Source organism: Grampus griseus (genome assembly GCF_964374135.1).
Source record: "Grampus griseus genome assembly, chromosome: 1".
Classification (NCBI taxonomy): Eukaryota; Metazoa; Chordata; class Mammalia; order Artiodactyla; family Delphinidae; genus Grampus; species Grampus griseus.
Window position 1 is genome coordinate 153,477,545 of NC_139017.1, and position 17,509 is coordinate 153,495,053.

Sequence of the window (17,509 nt, forward strand, 5' to 3'; positions counted from 1 at the left end):
TGGTTCTGCCGCAGTCTCTTGTCAAGTTCACGGAGTCGTTAGATATAAAGTCAATGGTTGGAGGTCATGGTGTCCCTCCCTCTGCCTCTGGCAGCTTTGGGAAGAGAGGCGTGGACCCCAGACCTCTGCAAAGGGGTTAAGTCCCAGTTGTCCTCTTGGGAAACCCATGGAAGACCTAACTCTTTCCTACTGCAGCTGGTCTCCTGCTGTTACCATCTTGGCCAGTTCCTGGCAACCAGGTCAAACTTCAGCCCAGGATGAGAGGAGAGCGTAGGGTCTCTGGGGGTGCATCTGGTCTTTCAAAAGTGGCCCAAGTTTCTTCCCCTTCTCCCCATTTCTCCCCTTATTCTTTCTTTCTCCTCCGATTTCACCTTCTCTCCCTTCCTTTCCCTCTCCTGTCCTTTCTCCCTTCCTCCCTGCCTTCCTTCTTTCCTCCTCCCTCAACTTTATTCTCTCCTGCAGTGACGCCTAAGATGCGATGGTGAATAAGACAGACCTGGTCTCTGCAACCCAGTCGTTGCGAGCAGAGCGGGGTGAGTTCTTGGAAGGGGAGGCACAGGGCAGTCCCAGAGCCCATAGCACGGTGCCTCGGCTGAAGGGCGAGCTGCAGGAAGCTAGGTGACCAACAGGGGGGGCTCAGGGATGAAAAGAGGGCGCCAGGCAGAGACACGCTGTACCAGGACCCTCGGCCGTGTCTGCAGACACACCTCCATGGTGTCACTGTTTGATATCAGTCTCGCCTGTAACACAGTTCGTCATATGAGGGAGGGACCGTGCCGGGTTTTGCTCATCCGTGCAGCCCAGCTCCGAGCACAGAGGAGGTGGAAGTTAGGCATGAGTCCCCAAAGGGGTAGAAGAGGGAGGTGATGGCTGTGAGCTGAGGCACTGACCCCACCCGAAGTCCCCAGGTTCCTCTGCGGCTGGCAATTTCCTGCCAGTAACTGGTGCTCCTGAACTAGTCTGGTTTCTAGGTGTCACCTTAAATGGCCCCCAGCTTGTGTAGAGCAGGAGAGGACTATTGCATAATGGAGTGGGGGATAGGGCAGCCCAACAGCTAAGAGCACGGACTCGGCAACCGTGGGTCCTGTCCCCAGTCCAGCATCTGCTACTTCCTATTTGTGGGACCCCAGATCCTCAGTTTCCTGCTCTGCAAAATGTGCATGATAAGAATAGGCTCTGTCTTGAGAAAGACAAATATCACGTGACATGACTTGTATGTAGAATCTAAAAAAATGATACAAAAGAACTTATTTCAAAACAAAAATGGACTCACAGACAGAGAAAACAAACTTACAGTTACCGGAGGGGAAAGGAGGGGGAGGGATAAATTAGGAGTCTGGGATTAGCAGATACACACTACTGTATATAAAATAAACAACAAGGACCTACCGTAGAGCACAGGGAACTATATTCAATAATAACCTATAATGGAAAAGAATCTGAAAAAGAGTGTATATATATATCCGAATCACTGTGCATTGTAATACAACACTGTAAATCAACTATACTTAAAAAAAAATAGTATAGGCTCCGTCTCTTAGAGATGCAACCAGGATGAAATGTGATGTCGTGTAGCTGGGACTTGACATGTTGCCACCCGCTTATGACTGTCCCAGCCCTGTTTTAACAGAGGGCTGAGAAGCTTGTCCGGGCCGCCTCTGTCCTGCTCCAGGCCCCAGAGTGTTCTTCTCTTTGTCCTTCTTTGGCCAGCATGGTGACTGCCAGGTCCACGCTTCCTCTCGTTCCTTCCAGCCTGGCTACGTGGGGATTCTGGTGAAGAAGCAGATGGCAGCTGGGGCTAAGTGTGACAGTGATTACGCTGTGAAAGGGCGATAATTTATTCTGTTCAGCCTTGACTCGGAGTTGGAAGGAGAAATCTATTACTTCTGGAAGGCAAGGCTGAGGGTGACCTCCACTCTCTGACATCCAACAGGCAGCTGGCCCCTGTTCTTCTGGCTCCTTAGCGGGGGGAAGCTGGAGGGCAGGCCTGGAAGGACCCCAGGGAGCATCCCTAGGCAGGGACCTCCAGTGGGAATTGGGGGTGACGGATGAGCTGCAGGTGGCCTGGGGGAGAGGAAGCTGGGAAGCAGCAGGACGCCAGCCCCATGCAGAAGGGACGGCCCAGGAGTGGTGCTCTCAGTTTCTCTGGCTTGGCTGGGGTACCAGGCCCAGCCCGTGCTTAAGCCTTTCCTCCATTAATCTACTCATCTTCCTCGTGACTGGCAGAAGCCTTCTAAGTGGTGGGGAGAAAGATGTAGAACTATCCCCCCTTTAATAAAAACAGCCTCCCGATTAAATATGTATGAACACATATTGATTTGGGGATTAAACAGCAAAGAAAACTGGGACTATGATTGAGCTGGGGAACATGTACAGGGTGACACTTGGGTTGTACTTCTCCAAACACACCTGCTGGGTCTGGGCCTGGGGCTGCCGGGACGGGGAGCAGGGGCACCTGCAGGTGTGGAGCCAGCCAGCGGCAGGAACAGGCAGCTTCTGAGAAAAACCAAGAAGCTGAGAAGAGATTCAGCTCACTGCCTTCTGACTCCAAGTGTAAGGTCGTGTTTACCACGGGCCAGCCTGGGCAGTCTGATTATATAAGAGCTTGCAGAGTTGTAGAATCGTGTATCCTCCAAGCTGGAAGGGCTCTTGGCCTTGAGCCCAGCCCCTTGCCTGAAATTGATCACCTTCCCTCACTGACACAAGGTCATCTCATGTCTCCTTGGATGTCTCCAAGGATGGGGAGCTCACCACCTTTCATGGGGAGCTGAGAGCTCTTGGAAGGAGCCAAAGCCTGTCTGACTACCATGTCCATCTGTAGGTTCCATATCACTCCATGGGTTGGAAAGAGGACAAGGACACTGTGGCGTAGATCTGATTACTTATATTCCACAGACTAGAAAACAGACTCAGAGATCGTAAGTAATTTTTACATAATCCTCACCATTTTACAAAATCTTCACCATCCTTATCATAATGGAAATGGTTTATTGAACACCTATTATACTCAGGCACTTTACATACATGCTGATCCTCACAACAGCCCGGGAAAGTAGACATATTTTCTCGATTGGACAGAGGGAAGACTGAGGCTCAGAGGCTGGAGGTGTGGCACGGCGCTGGCCACTTCTTGCTCTATTCCAGAGAAGTGTGGTCTTCTGGTTCCTTGCTGTTAACACCTCAGGATCCCCCCCGCCACAGCCCAGCCCTGTGTGGTCCGGCCAGGATGCCTCCTGTCTCCCTGAGCCTGGCTCCGGCTCTTGCCTCACATGTCTCTGTGTGTGCCTCTTCCCTGGAACCTGCTGGGACTCTGTCATCCTTTCCCAGCCCGCATCCCCTCCCCTCTGCTCTCCCCTGCTGCTCCCAACCCCCTGCCCTAACATCTGCTGAAGTCTGCCTTTCCCCATAGCCCTAGGCTCACACATCCTCGAGGTGCACTGCACTTTACAGTGTACAGAACAATTTTACATTTGTTATCTCATTCAAGGTCCATAATGACCTGATAACCCGTACAACAGCTGAAGAATTTGAGCAATAGACAAATGAGGCAATTGGCCCCAAGTCACAGTGACATTGCTAGGTATGTCTGTCCAGGTGATGCTACACCTGTCCCAGGAATAGGTGCCTTTTTCAGCACCCAGGCAAGACACACTGAGGCTGTGTGATGGAATGGAAAGAGTATATGGATGTGGGTTCAAGCCCCTGTGCGTCCTCTGGCTGGCTGTGTGACCTTGGACAAATTATGTAACCTCTCTGAGTCATATTTTTTTAAAGCTTAGCTTGATCCCATCTCTGGGGCTGGAGCCAGAACCCATATGGGCATACTTTTCAGAAGCGCCTCCAGAACCCAGTGTTTGTTTTGTCCACACGGCTAATTGTGAGAGAGACACCAGCCAAGACAGCTCCCCGTTCCCTGTGGCCTTGGGACTAGGAGAAAGAAAGGCATATAATGTGGAGTGAAGGGACAGGAGTGCCCCAGTGCCATGTGACAATGCCCTGCTCATCAGGACTCCCGGGGACGGCTGAGAGCCCACAGGCCCCCAGCCGCAGCTGCCTCCGCCCTGTGGTTATTAAAGCAATAACTTAGTTTTAATAAGAGTCTGAAGACTTCTTCAGGAAGCTGCTGCCACCACTCTGTCCCTGATTAAAAGAATGAATCAGGCAGGATCCAGCCTCCACCTAGCGAGGCTGGGAATGGAAGCACCGGGCTGAGCTCTCTCCAGAGACTCCAGCATCTTCAGAGGGAACCCAGGCTTTGGGGCTGTGTCCTTCTCCCTACAGATGGGAGGGACGGTGGTGGAGGGCCCAGGCTTATACCATCAGAGTCCTGGGCCTGCCTCCTCTGCTGACCAGCTGCAGGGCTGGCAGGGAGGGACTTAGATTCTCTGAACCTCAGTTTCTTCTTCTGTGAAATGAGCATCATAATATCTGGCTCAGACTCTGGGTGAGATAATGTGAAAAAGGACCAAAGGGACATAGGCAGAGCCCATGCCTGGCTCACATATGGGTGGGATGAGAACGCACGGGCTATTATCCTAGTCATCGGGTTTCTCTCTCTTACCTTAAATCAGCATTTCTGTGCACCTGTTACATGCAGGTGATGACTCGAACCCTGGGCTTCTGAGTCCAAGTCTAGGAATTTTCCTGACCCCAACGTAGAGGCTATGGAAAATTTAAGCCCCAGATCCTTCCTGGTGGTCTGTAGAACCTTGGGATTGTAAACTCCAAACACTCCTAGGACCCAAGGGGGTCATTCAGTGTATAGTTCATCCCCCTGTCTCATAGACAGAGTACAGGAAGGTGGTAGCCTCTTCTGTCTCCTGCATCCCTGCCGAAACCTCGTGATGGTTAGAGAAAGAAACACGCGGGCAGGCTTTCAAAACCAGCCTCCCATTTCTCAGCCTGGCAAGTGTGGGTCTGGGGGGGACTTCTGCCCGCTTCCTCAGGCTCTCCTCCCCTGTTCCCCTCAAGGAAAACCTTGGGCATTTTCTGGTTTCTTAGGGCTGGTGAAATTCCATCATATTTGAGATGGTCCTGTATGCTGAGCTTGTGGGTTTGTCCCCTGCAGGCTGGAGGTCCCTGAGGTTCTTGAGCTGTTTGTCACCACAGGCCTGCCCTGGTGGCTTAGTTCTCAGGACACTCCCTTAACCCCCTCCTGTCTCCCAACCACCACCACAAAGTGCTTCTGGGAGGTGTTTGGTCCAGGATGTCAAGAGCAGAGCTCGTTCCATCGCCTCCCCGTGGATGGAGAAAAAGGGTGCAAGTGAGATTCTGTGACTCTCATTCCCAGTATTCTTCCACTCTGCTTAGCCTGAAATCCTAAACTTCTTACTGTGACTTTCAAGGTCTTACCTATCAGAGAGCTGGAAATTTCCCATTTGTCTCCTAAGATCCAGGCTTCAGGCTTCTCCACACTGTTCTAGATCTAGGACGTGATCCATCAGGATGTTCTCTGGCTCCTGGGCGGCCATGGCCAGTGGGTGTCGCCAACAGGAGGGTGGGGGGAGGGAGAGAGTGAGGCTGGGTGTCGATGTCATGGGTGCCCTCCCCGTGGGGCCACTGCAGCTTGAGTGTGTTCCGTTCCTCTCTACACAGCTCTGTCTGCATCTGGCAACTGCTCTCTCCTGCACCCTCTTGCTGGGGATTCTGCAGTCCTAGAGATCCGTACCATCCTTGTGATGTCCCTGCACACACCTGTTTAAACAGTCCCTTTATTAAACTGTCCTCACGTGAGCCCGCGCACGTGCAGCATCGTTGTTCTGCTGGGATCCTGGCTGGTACACCCCTGCCCACCTGTCTGATCACCCAGGACTCCTGTCCAGCAGGTGTGACAGCCCTTTAGAGCTGGGAGTCTCCTCTGGCTGGATTATGCCCGTGCCCAGCCCGTTGTTGAATACTATGAATGTCACCCCTGACTTCACTTTCTCTCTGTCTCCCCCTCACCTAGTACGTCCCAGCCACATTGACTGTTGTTCTTCTCCTTGAACAACCCGGGCCTGAACCCGCCGCTTCCCTGACCACCCCTATCTCCCAGCACCTTCTATCGCATCTGCCTGTATCAGTCAGGGGCCCAGCAGGAAGGGCAAGTCCCGTTCAGCTGGGAATCTGAAGAGATGTGACAAGTATAAGGGAATCTGGTGACCAGCAAATGAGGGAAGCTGTTAGCACCCAGGGACCTTGGCGACCCTGGAGGAAGGGGTGCTGTCAGAGCCTGGAGACACTGGAGGCTCTGTCACAGAAGGATCAGCGCTGCAGACCCAGGCAGCAAGGCAGGGAGGGGGCAGGAGAAGAAACATTGTACCTCTCTCCTCTGGAGCCCTCGTTTCCTGCCCGGTTCCTTGTTGTCTGAATCCTCGAAGCCGCCAGCAAGGGAGCCCTGGGATGCAGTCCACAGGGCTCGAACCCCAGAGCACAGAGCAGGCGTAGGGGTCTGAGAATGGAATCGATTTCAAGGGAAGAAACGGAAAACCCAGCACACCTCGTGTTGCCTTTGTTGTGCTTATCACCACCTGAAATAGTCTTTTTCTTTTGTTGGCTGGTGGTTTACTGACTCTCTTTTCTACTGGAATGTCAGCTCCACAAGGACAGGGAACTTTTTGCTTGGCCCCTGTGGGACCCACCCCAGTGCTGGGCAAGGTGTCTGGAACAGGGCAGATCTTCCATAACTCTGTGGAACGAAAGAATTAGGAGAGAATGAGAATCTGCGTGAGGCTCATGTTCCTTCAGGCCAGCAGCTCTGTTGCTTAGGATTCCCTGGGCCATCTTCATCCCCCTTGGGTTCAGCCTGGGGATGGGCACCCCAGGACAGGGAGGGGATGTGTGTGCGTTCTGCCAGATGGGAGGCTGACGTTGGCCCAGCAGGCTCCGTGGCCACGGTAGCCATGTAGGAACTGAGCCTAAGAGGTGGGGTGGAAGCCCAGAGATCCCCTCTTCCCCTTGTCCTAGGCGGTAAGCTGCTGGTCCAGCTTTGGAAGGATGGCGGAGCTGGGAAGCTCCAGGCTTGGGGAGAAAATCCTAGCATGGGCGAGGGGACCTTTCTTGTTTTCTTCCAGCCGCAGAGCCAGAGACTGAAAGGGGAAGAGAGAGAGTGAGCAAGAATGAGAGATGGGTTTTTTCCTCTCTTTGGGGCAGGTGACCCATTTCCATTGTATCTGGGGTCCCTGAAGTCCTGGGCGGGTGCTGGGAGCAGTTCTGGGAGGAGCCCTCTGCCATGGGGGCCCATCACTTGGTGCATACGGCTGCAGGCTGTTCACTCAGGTCATCCATTCATTTGCTTAGCAGCTATTCAGTGAGCACATACTATGTTCCAAGCTCTGGAGAGAACCATGAACCAGGCACGGGCCTGCCCCACCTGTACACGGCCCGCGTTTCCAGGGCTCCCTGGTATTACTCGCATCTCCCCAGCTGTTCTGTCACAGTGATGTGCTTGCTAAAACGTAACTTAAGAGAGGCAGTGGACTCTACCGTGGGCGTTTTCCCACATTGCTGTGTCACAGCAGCTCCGAGTGGAGACCTTACTCTGGCAGCGTCGGCATTGCTCAGCAGGTCCCATGCGAGCGTTACTTGCACGACTCCGTGTGCCCTCCGTGCCCTGCTGCTCACCGCTCAGGGTGCCCTCCCAGACATCCTTGGCAGCCCTCACATGCTGCTTTACCTTCGCCAGGCCCATCTCCCAGGACCTGGATCACGCACACTCTTTACATTAGCGAGTCCATCACGGGGAAGTGACTCAGTTCACTTTGACCTGGATCTCCCAAACTTACAGGAAAATACTGTCTGTGGTGACTGGTAGTGGTGGAAGCGGACAGTGTCAAGGTCAGAAGCTGGATCAGCAAAGGCAGAAACCAAAGCCCAAACGCTCTGGGAGCAGGAAGAGACTTTGCAAAATGGCTACGGCTCCTTGTAAATGATGTATGAAATGCAGACCATATGCTGTGAGCCTTCGTGCGCGGGAGCTTGGCTGGGTTCCCCGGTGTCTCCCTGCAGAGCTGTTTGCTGCAGCCCTGCGCTTCCAGCCCCCACCAGTCTGGGAGTCCTCATCAGACCGCAGACCGTGGCAAGGTCACAGCCTCTCCTTCCTCTGGTCTCGTCCCAGGAGAAGGTGCCACGCACAGTAGGTGCTCAACCTATGTGGCAAACATCGCTTCTGCCTACCCTGGTTCTCCGAAGCCCGAGCAGAGCTGGGGGGATGAGGGTTGTAATGAGTTGGGGACGTCATTGTGCCCAATCTTGACGTTTCCCAGACGGGAAAGTCGAGCGCGAAGTGGGATGCGACCTCACCCAAGGTCACACGGGAGAAAGTGGCAGAGCGAGGGCTGGACCCTAAGTCTCTTGACCTCCATCCTGGGGGTTCATAATGAAACCTAGAGGCAAAGGGCTTTGTTTCTCCTGGGTGGTTCGCAGATCTTTAGTTCTAACTGTATGTTTTTGGGCAAGCCCCATAACTTCTGTAAGCTTCTGCTTCCTCATCTGTCAAATAGCATACTAATCTGATTAGCGTTTTGTCACGGTTGGAAAAATTGTACACAGTGAGCCTGGCCCTGTGCTTGGCTCATTGGAGGCATGCAACAAATGTTTTATCTCCAGTCCTGGGCTCTCTCCAAAGCTCCAGCAGCTGGTACCTAGAAGTTAAGATGCTAAAAAGGAAAAGCCGAACGCTGGTCTGAGCCTGTACGTCCCATCAGTGAGGCTGCCGTACTCCCAAGCACCTGGGCTGGAAACCCCAGAGTCGTTCTAGTTCCATCCTGAGACCCCATCTCTGCTACATCCAAGCAGGCACCTTCCCTTGTCTCTCCCATCTGTCCTCTCCTCTCCACTCCCTACCCTGCTACCTCTGGCCTACCTGTTAGTCTCTGAATTAGTCAAGGTTTTAAAAAAATTTTCAAGTGATAAAACTCCAACTCAAATGGGCTTCAGCGTAAGAGGCAATTTATTGGTTCATGGCAACTGCATTCTTCCTGGTGCTCAGGCCAAAACTCTAGGCACCTTTCGTCCTTGACGCCTCTCTCTCTCTCATACCTCACTTTCCATCCATTAGCAAACCCTGTTGGCTCCGTCTTCAGGTTGCATCCGGAATCCACGCTCTTCTCCCTCCCCCACGGCTGCTCTTCCAGTGCAAGCCACCACCATCTCTCACCTGGATGGTTGCAACAGCCTCTTACTGAGCCTCCCTGCTCCTGCCCTTGACCCCTGCTGTGGGTCTCTGCACAGCACCTGGAACTGTCCTTTTAGAGCTGAAGTCATATCACGTCACTCCTCTGCCCATAAGCCTCCAAGCCTTCCGCCATCACACAGGGTAGAATCCAAATCCTCCCCACTGGGCTCTCCACCTCCCTGACCTCCTCCTCCACAGCCCCCTCCCTCCTGTCTCCGGAATGTGCCAAGCACAAACCAGCCTCAGAGCATCTGCCGTTACCGCTCCTGCGGCATGGAAGGCTGTTCCTTTAAGTATTAGTGCGGCCCATTCCAGGCTCTCCTCGGGTGTCCCCTTCTCAAAGAGGATTCCAGCATGTCAGATATAAGCTTCGAGTGCCCTGCTCTGTTTTAGTTCTTGCACTCCTCACCGCCTGACATTCACTGGAGTGAAGCCCCCACGAGAGCTGGCATGCTGTGAATGCCTGGCACATACTAGGTGCTCAATAAAAAATTTTTGAATGAATGGATGGATACATGCCAGGTGCTATGCCAGGTGCTGGGGAACACAACAGTAAACACAGCCGAGTGGTCCCAGCCCTTTATAGTTTGCTCTTCCTTGAGAGTGATGAATATTAAATAATTTTGATTTAATTACTATTAAATACATTAAAACAAATGATGATTTAATTACTATTGAGAAATATGCTACAGGGGAATAGCACTGATATGACAGTGAATTAACCAAGGGCCCTGAAGCAGAGGAAAGGGTGTAGGGTGAAGGTATATCTGGGAGGGTTTCCTTGAGAAGCTGATATTTCAGGTGAGACTTGAAGGATGCGGAGTTGTCTCAATGAACAGGGAGGGGGAAAGCCGTCTGGGTGAAGGAAGAGCATGCTCGAAGTCTCTGACTGGGAAAAAGTCAGTGCTTTTATGGAACAGTAGGAAGCCAGGGTGACCAGGGCAGAGTGGAGGGGGAAGGGGTTGGAGGGACGGCGCTCAGGATGGGAGCGAGACTGTGAGCTCCCTGAGGGCAGGAGCCTCTGCTCCTGATTCACATAACTTCAGCCCAAGCTCAGTGCAACGGGGTGCCATGCAAGGAATGCTGGATAAGGAGTCCGCGGACCTGGAGTCTAACCCTCACTTGGTGTGTGTCCTTGTGCAAGTCCTGTTGATTCTCTGAGCACATCTGTCCCTCATCTGCTGGCATAGGGACCAATGATAGAACCACACCCTTCCAGGAACCTGCTCTGTATCCTGGGGTGCCCATGCAGCTGACCAGGTTGCCAGCAGCGAGGGTGTGAGGCTGGGTCTTGAGCAGGGGCTCCTGGAGACATTTGGAACTTTGGAAATGTCCTTTCCTGGACATCTAGGACAGGAGCCACTATCCTTTGACAGGGCTGGAGCTTCCCCATCCACAGACAGTCAAAAAGAAAACAAAGCACCCTTCAGCTCGAGTCACCCCCACTCATTCTTGCTCTCCACGACTTGGAAAGTCAGGGAACTGCGTCTCATTTGGTCCCTTCCTGTTTCCCCCAGAGGGATCTGCCCAAATGTCTGCCTGTCTCGGACACGGTTTACGTCTCCTATGGAAAGCGTGACACTTACAGCGAAATGAGTTGCTTGCCTCTTGCAAGGCTCGATCGTAAAGGATGGCGATGACAAGCTCGAAGCAATAGGTCATGTTGATATTTTCACATTAGTTTTCTATTCTTATTACATTTTGATGGATGGAGAGAGTGGGGATTTTATCGTAATCTCATTCCTGTCTTAAACTGCTAATTCATGCCTGAGTTCCCTCTTCCATTTTGTTTCTACAAATTCAGTCAAGTGCTGATGGCATGAAGATTTAATATGCAGCTGCAGGAAGAGGCATGCGGATAGGAAAAACGTTAGCTGGGGAGCAATGTTTTTAAGAGAACAGTCTAATCAAGTCATTTTGTTATGAAAGTGCCTTGTTACCCTGGGAGGTTGGGCTCCCCATATATAATAGTAATAACTACATAACAACAGAACACTATCTTACACTCATCCGGTGCTTTTTGTTTTTCAAAGTGATCCATTCAAATGTTTGGTTTTTTTTTTTTTTTCCCTCTAATCCTCCTAACAGCCCCATGTGGCTGGGAGGGTATAATTATTCCTATTTTATAGGCAAAGAAACTGAGACTCAGAGAAGGGAAGTGGCTTAGACCAGAGCCTCTCATCTCTTACGTATAGAAGTGAATCACCAGGAGGTCCGGGAGAAGAGCCTGCATCTCTAATTCCCAGGTGAGGCACACTTTGAGTAGCAAAGATTTGATGATGTTTGTGTATGTGCATGTGCGGTTATGGGTGTTTTCATATATTCTGTGGCTTCCTTTGAACTGCCCTCTCCCTGACTCTCCGTTTTGGCAGCTAAAACCTCCTACTCACGGCTTCGCCAGGATCCTAGCATATTTACGGTCTCTCCCTCCCCAGGGTGTCCTGGTGTACCTCAATTGTCTGCCCACCTCCTCTCCCTCTGTCTTTGGTTTTTCCTTTCTCCTGGGGTGGATGTTTCACCTCAGTCCTGCTGACAAACCCACACTGTTCCCTGGACACCCAAGAGTTCTCAGCAGGGCCTCCTGCCTCCCATACCTCAGCATTTGGAGCTATGTGGGCTGGGGGTGGATCTCACTGGCTGCATGGACCAGGGCACTACGTGATGGGTGAAAGAGCCCTTCAAATCAGGGAACAAAGGAGAGACGTGTAGGAATCATGGGGCCTGCAGGGCCTTCTGTGCGCACAGCGCTCTACAGTTACAAAATGTTTTGGCAGCCACGCACACCGGATCCTCACAACCAGCCCAGGAGCTCCCTCTTGGGACACGTGAAGCAACTGAGGCTCCGAGAACCTCTGTGACCTTGCCCAAGGTCACAAGCCACTTCGGGCAGAGCCTGAACTCTAAGCAGGTCTTCCGACCCCAAATCTGATGCTCTTAGTGGAGATCATCAGAAGTGCCTTGAAATACACCGGGGCCAGCTCTTTCTGGGGGCATTTACAGCTTTTTCTGCATTTTGGACCAGGAGCGGAAGTCACACCGCAGAGCCCTTTCTGGCTGCTTCCTGCCAGCTTGCCTCATGTAGTATGAGTTCCGCCAATGTGACCCGAGCTGGATGGCCGGTCAGGAGGCATGTGTGGCATGAAATCTTCAGGCAGATTCCCCTGCTTTCTCTGTCCCCTTCTAGTCTGTTCCGGGTTCTCGCTTCCTTTCAATAACTTTCTCTCTCCTGCTGCTTTCTCTGTTTCTCTGTTTCTCTCCCCTTGTCGCTCTCTCTTTTCAGAGAACAAAAATGACTGGACTTGGCATTATCTGTTGGTTTCCATGGTAATAAAATCTGTTTCCGATAATGGCCCTTCCCTGGCTGTGGTTAGTTTTGGTAATTTTAGCAACACTGTTGCACAGGCCACCTGCATTTCAATACGATGCGAGCTGGATTCGACTGCCGCTTTCAGGTTGAATAGAAATAAGGGAAAGTGCTTGCTCTCGAATTTCTAGGCTGGATAAATGCTCGAGAAGAAAAGGAAAAGTTATGTAAACCCTGCAAGCTTGAACGTGAGCGCAGCTTAAGACACGAGTGTGATCATGTCACTTTCCTGCTTAAAAGTCTCCCTTTACTGCGAACTCAGAGCTGGCAGGGTGAGTCCAGAACTGACCCCTAATCCCCCATTCTGTCTTGTCTCCGGGCCTCTCCTTCTCTAAGGCTTTGGCCTTAAAATGATGTTTCTTGCCTTTGAGTCTTTGCATATGCTCTTCCATCTGCCTGCAACGCTTTTCCTACCTTGGGCTACCTGGTGAGCTCCTACTCAGACTTCAAGAGTCCGTCCAAGCACGCCCACATCCCTCCCTCAACATCTTCCTTTTTTAGGCTTTCCTGTAACTTGTACATTCTTCTATTATGCAAACATATCCCACCATATCAACATTTCTGTTTCTTTCTTTCTCTTCCATGCCTGAGTGAGCTCTTTAAGAACAGGGATGCCTGTTGAGTTCAGCTGTGTGGCTCCAGGGCCTGGCACATAGCACGTACTCAGTGAAATAAAAATATATATGGTAACAGCTACCAAGGATGGCTCACTTTCTCCATGTGCCAGCCACTCCACTAAACACTGTATGTGCATCTTCTCACTGCCCCTCACTCTCCTGATGAGTGACCACGGAGGTACCGTACCCTATGAGGTACCATCATTCTCCCCATTTTACAGAGGAGCAAACTGAGGCTCAAAGGGGTCAAGATACTGGGCGCAGATGACAAAGTTGGTTAATAGAATGCGAAGAAGGATGAATTCAGGTGGAACATTTGAATGACTGGCTCTGAGCTCATGGCCTCCTTTTGAATCTGTAGGAAGATTTTCTTGGAAATCTTTAGGGGGAGCTGTGAGGGCTTTGGTTGCAGGCAAAAGTGGTTCTTGTCTATGTATGGCACAGTGGGGAGGAGGGGGTGGGGGGTGCTGGAAGGAGGGAGGATGGGAGGGGAGCACAGATGTGAGGGAGCTGCAGACACAGATTTTGCTGATGCTGTGAATGTCCGGGGAACTGTCAAGAAGACCTGGGGTAAAGGGGCTGGAGCCTTGAGCAGTCCAGCCGGAAAATGGGCTCTCACCTCAGCCCTTGAGCCAGTCTTGACTCCTCTCGGGGGGTTAGAGAGGGTCTGATGTGTGTCTGGGCCCCATGAAAGATTAAGATGGGCCAGCATTGTCAAGATGCTGGGAAGGTGAAGGTGAGAATAGAAAACACAGGGACAAGTTGGAAGACCACTCAGCTTCTTTCTGCTGACAGCCGCCTGCCTTGCTGCCTGGACCGGCTGTGCTCTCATTCGTGTGTAAGCCCAGCCCACGGCTCCCTCAGGACCCGCTTAGTGGCGTCTGTACTTGGAGTTAAAATGGTTCCAGAGAAGCACTTAGTTGGGCCTGAGCCTACAAGGGGGGCCTTGGGGACACTCAGAATGTTGGGTTTTTTTTAAGTGAGTCGCCGCCTCTACCCCTCTCAGTCCTGCAGGATTGTGGCAGGAGTTTGCTGCAAAGCATAGAGCCCAGGGCAAAGCAGAGCCCTCGGCTCTGTTCAGGGTCAGCCAGGATGGGGCCTGCACGGCCTTTCCACAGATCAAGGTCTGCAGGAGGCTGAGGGCAGTGGAGGTGGCTCCCGCCCAGCCTCTGGCTTCACAGGGGCTGGAGTTGAGCCAGACTCTGTCCCCAACCTCCCTCACCACACAGTAACGGAGAGCAGTCTGATGTTCCTTCCACATTTGCCTTTATGTGAGATTGGGTAAACTGACTTCAGAGGCTCTGGAAAGAGAGATGACAGGAGGTGATTATTAATAATAACAGCCAATGCTTATATAGCGCTTACTACACGACAGTGAAGTCCTAATATTATTTCCATTTTACAGGTTAGAAAACTGAGGCACAGAGAGGTTAAGTCATTTGCCCAAGGTCTCACACACACATGGTGGAGCCGGGATTTGAATTCAGGTTCACGCTCTTTTAACTACCAGGCAAGGAGTGACTGGCGGAAACACGACCGGAACCTTGAAGAACATTCGATCAATAACATTTGTGAGCACCTTCCATGGGCCAGCCTGGGCTCCACTGTGATGATGGGAGGGTAGGATCCCAGAGGAGGAGAGGCCGGTTCCAGCCTCCAAGGATGCCTGCCGGGCTCTCATGCCCCTTGGATGAGTTGCAGGCTGATGGTGCTGGGAACCCAGTAATGACCTGGAGCTGAGTTTTGGGATCGCAGACCAGGGTTTGATTCCCAGCTCCCTTACTTTCTACTTGCATGGTCTCGGGTAAGAGACAAGGATGCCTCCTAGCTTGGGTCCTTCTTCTGCCAAATGGGAAACACGTATTTCACGACGGCTCTCCTGCAGGCTGACCCGTGTTCCCCAGAGGTGATAAACGGCTTCGTGTTTTATAAATGTACTGATCTCCCCAGAGGAGAGGGAGTTTTAGAAAGTACACATTCTAGAAGGAATAGCCCACTTTTACTCAATGTGGGGACCCTGAGCAGGGACCTCTTACAGGCACACTCCCTGCTCCCGATGTACCCCGCTTCCACCATCAAGCCTGTGTCCTGCGCATAAGGAACCGCTTCTCTGCTTTGCACATAACGATGTCAATAACTATGGAATCGAGACGTGAGCTTGGAAATAGGACAACTGTTGAAATGGCCTCTTGCAGGCATGCCCAGTCTGGGACTTCTCAGATTCAATTTAGATAAACTTGTAACTCTGGCATCAGGAAGAGCTGCATAAAGTTATCCTTCTTTACTCCCATTTTGCAGGAAGTAAAACTGAGGTACCTGGAAGGCTGGGCCAGCCGGTGGTAGGTCTGGAAATTCTGACTTGCAATACGGGACACGCCTCAGTCCTTGCTCAATATTTTGCCTCAAGCCCTGGGAGGAGTTTGACTCAAACCAGGACAGACCTAGGAATCACCCCAAAGATCCAGAGGAGGCAGATGCTCCCCCCATCCCCCCATGACTCCCAAGCTTCCTCTCCCCTGAGCTGGGCCTTCCCTCTGTTGGTCCATGATTCCTACTTTCCCCCCATGACTCCCAAGCTTCCTCTCCCCTGAGCTGGGCCTTCCCTCTGCTGGTCCATGATTCCTGCTTTCCCCCCATGACTCCCAAGCTTCCTCTCCCCTGAGCTGGGCCTTCCCTCTGTTGGTCCATGATTCCTGCTTTCCCCCCATGACTCCCAACGTTCCTCTCCCCTGCGCTGGGCCTTCCCTCTGTTGGTCCATGATTCCTGCTTTCCCCCCATGACTCCCAAGCTTCCTCTCCCCTGAGCTGGGCCTTCCCTCTGTTGGTCCATGATTCCTGCTTCGCAGATGCTCTGAAATGGTCTGCCTGATCCCCTCCCAAAGTAGCACCTCCACATCATACAGGTCAGAGCTAGAAGGGCATCCTAGAACAAGAGGGGAAACTGAGGCCCGGAAAGCGGAAGAGGCTTTGCCCAAGGTCACTCTCCTAGTGTCCTCAGTAGGTCCAGATCTCTCGCCGATCTCCTAAGCTGATCCTTCTGAAAGGACAACGGCACCCTAATTCCTCTTCCCGTCAGGTAATAACTGTCTTGTTTAAACTGTCTCTAGGATTAGTCAAACAATCAGAGATCACAGCCAACAGCTGCCCTGTTCTCTCATTACCGGGTACCTATAATTAATATTTATAAACCAAGAGGGTGCTTGTCTTTCTTTGCTGAAAAGGAATTCAGTGTTTCCAGTCTGTGACTGCAAACATAAAGCCTCTTGTTACCTGTCAAGGTGGTCCACTTCAGTAGACGCACTTGTAATTGTAGCTGGCAGAGAACAGGACCCGGGGAGTGGGGAGGCGTTGGACAGAACCTTGGGGTGGGTGTGGAGGGGGGTGGGGGAAGGGAGATCGGCTGGGAAAGGAGACAGAGATACAGAGAGTGCTAGAGTCACAGAGACCTAGAGACACAGAGAAAGAAGAAAATAAAAAGCAAGAGCAAGAGAGAAAGGTGGATTTAGCCAGAGACCCAGGTGCAGTCAGAGGTGTGGTGAGGGGCTCCGGAGAAACAGGACGGGGGGAGGCAGAGACAGAGACGTGCACACAGGAGACGGGCGACAGACACACAGACAGAAAGATACAGAAAGGGTCAGAGGCAGAGAAAAGATAGAACAAAAGAGAAAACATAAAGAGGCCGAGGAAAGACGAAAGTGAGAGAACAAGAGAGGGAGAGAGGGCAGAAACTCATTGAGAGCAATAGGATGAAGGCAAAATACCCAGAGAGAGTCAGAGAGAGACAGAGAGGCCACGGGGTGACCTGGAGAGAGAGGCACACAGAGCAGAGTGACTGGCGGGGAGGCAGAGGCAGTCACAGCTCTCGGTCCATCTGCCATCCAGCAGGCGGCACCTGGCACAGAACCTGCACGTAGTAAAGCATTCAGCAAACCCACACACGACCTGGCGCCTGGTTGCTCCCCCAGCACAGATCCTGGCGTAAGCTCCCCAGTACAGGACCTGGCACCTACTAGAGATGCCCCTCCCCCAGCACAGATCTGGCCTATGGTAGGTGGCCCCAACTAGGGGTGGGTGGGACATGGTGTTTCCCTGGCAGGCTTGTGGTTAAGACTCAGGGCTTCCACTGCAGGGGGTGTGGGTTCAATCCCTGGTTGGGGAACTAAGATCCTCCATGCTGCGTGGTAAAGGAAAGAAAGAGAGAGAGAGGGAGGGGGAGAGAGGAAAGGAAGAAAGAAAGAAAGGAAGGAAGGAAGAAAAGGAAAGAAAATCCATAAAGGAGTCCGTTCCAGCCTCCAAACCTTTGCCTTGTGATCTATCCTGCCTGTGACCAGCAGGAGGCAGTGGAAGGAGCGCTGGGCTGGGAGTCAGGAAATC

General features: G+C 52.2%; 1 protein-coding gene across 1 annotated transcript in view; it reads right to left on the reverse strand.

The window, feature by feature from the left end:
* Positions 1–10,816, reverse strand: part of LOC309832582 (acylphosphatase-1-like) — a gene marked incomplete at both ends in the record, with an annotated part of 31,618 nt that extends 20,802 nt beyond the window's left edge. The window contains 1 exon segment of the mRNA XM_082670507.1: positions 10,741–10,816. Coding sequence (XP_082526633.1) covers positions 10,741–10,816 — 76 coding nt within the window.
* Between the last annotated feature and the right edge of the window lie 6,693 nt (positions 10,817–17,509).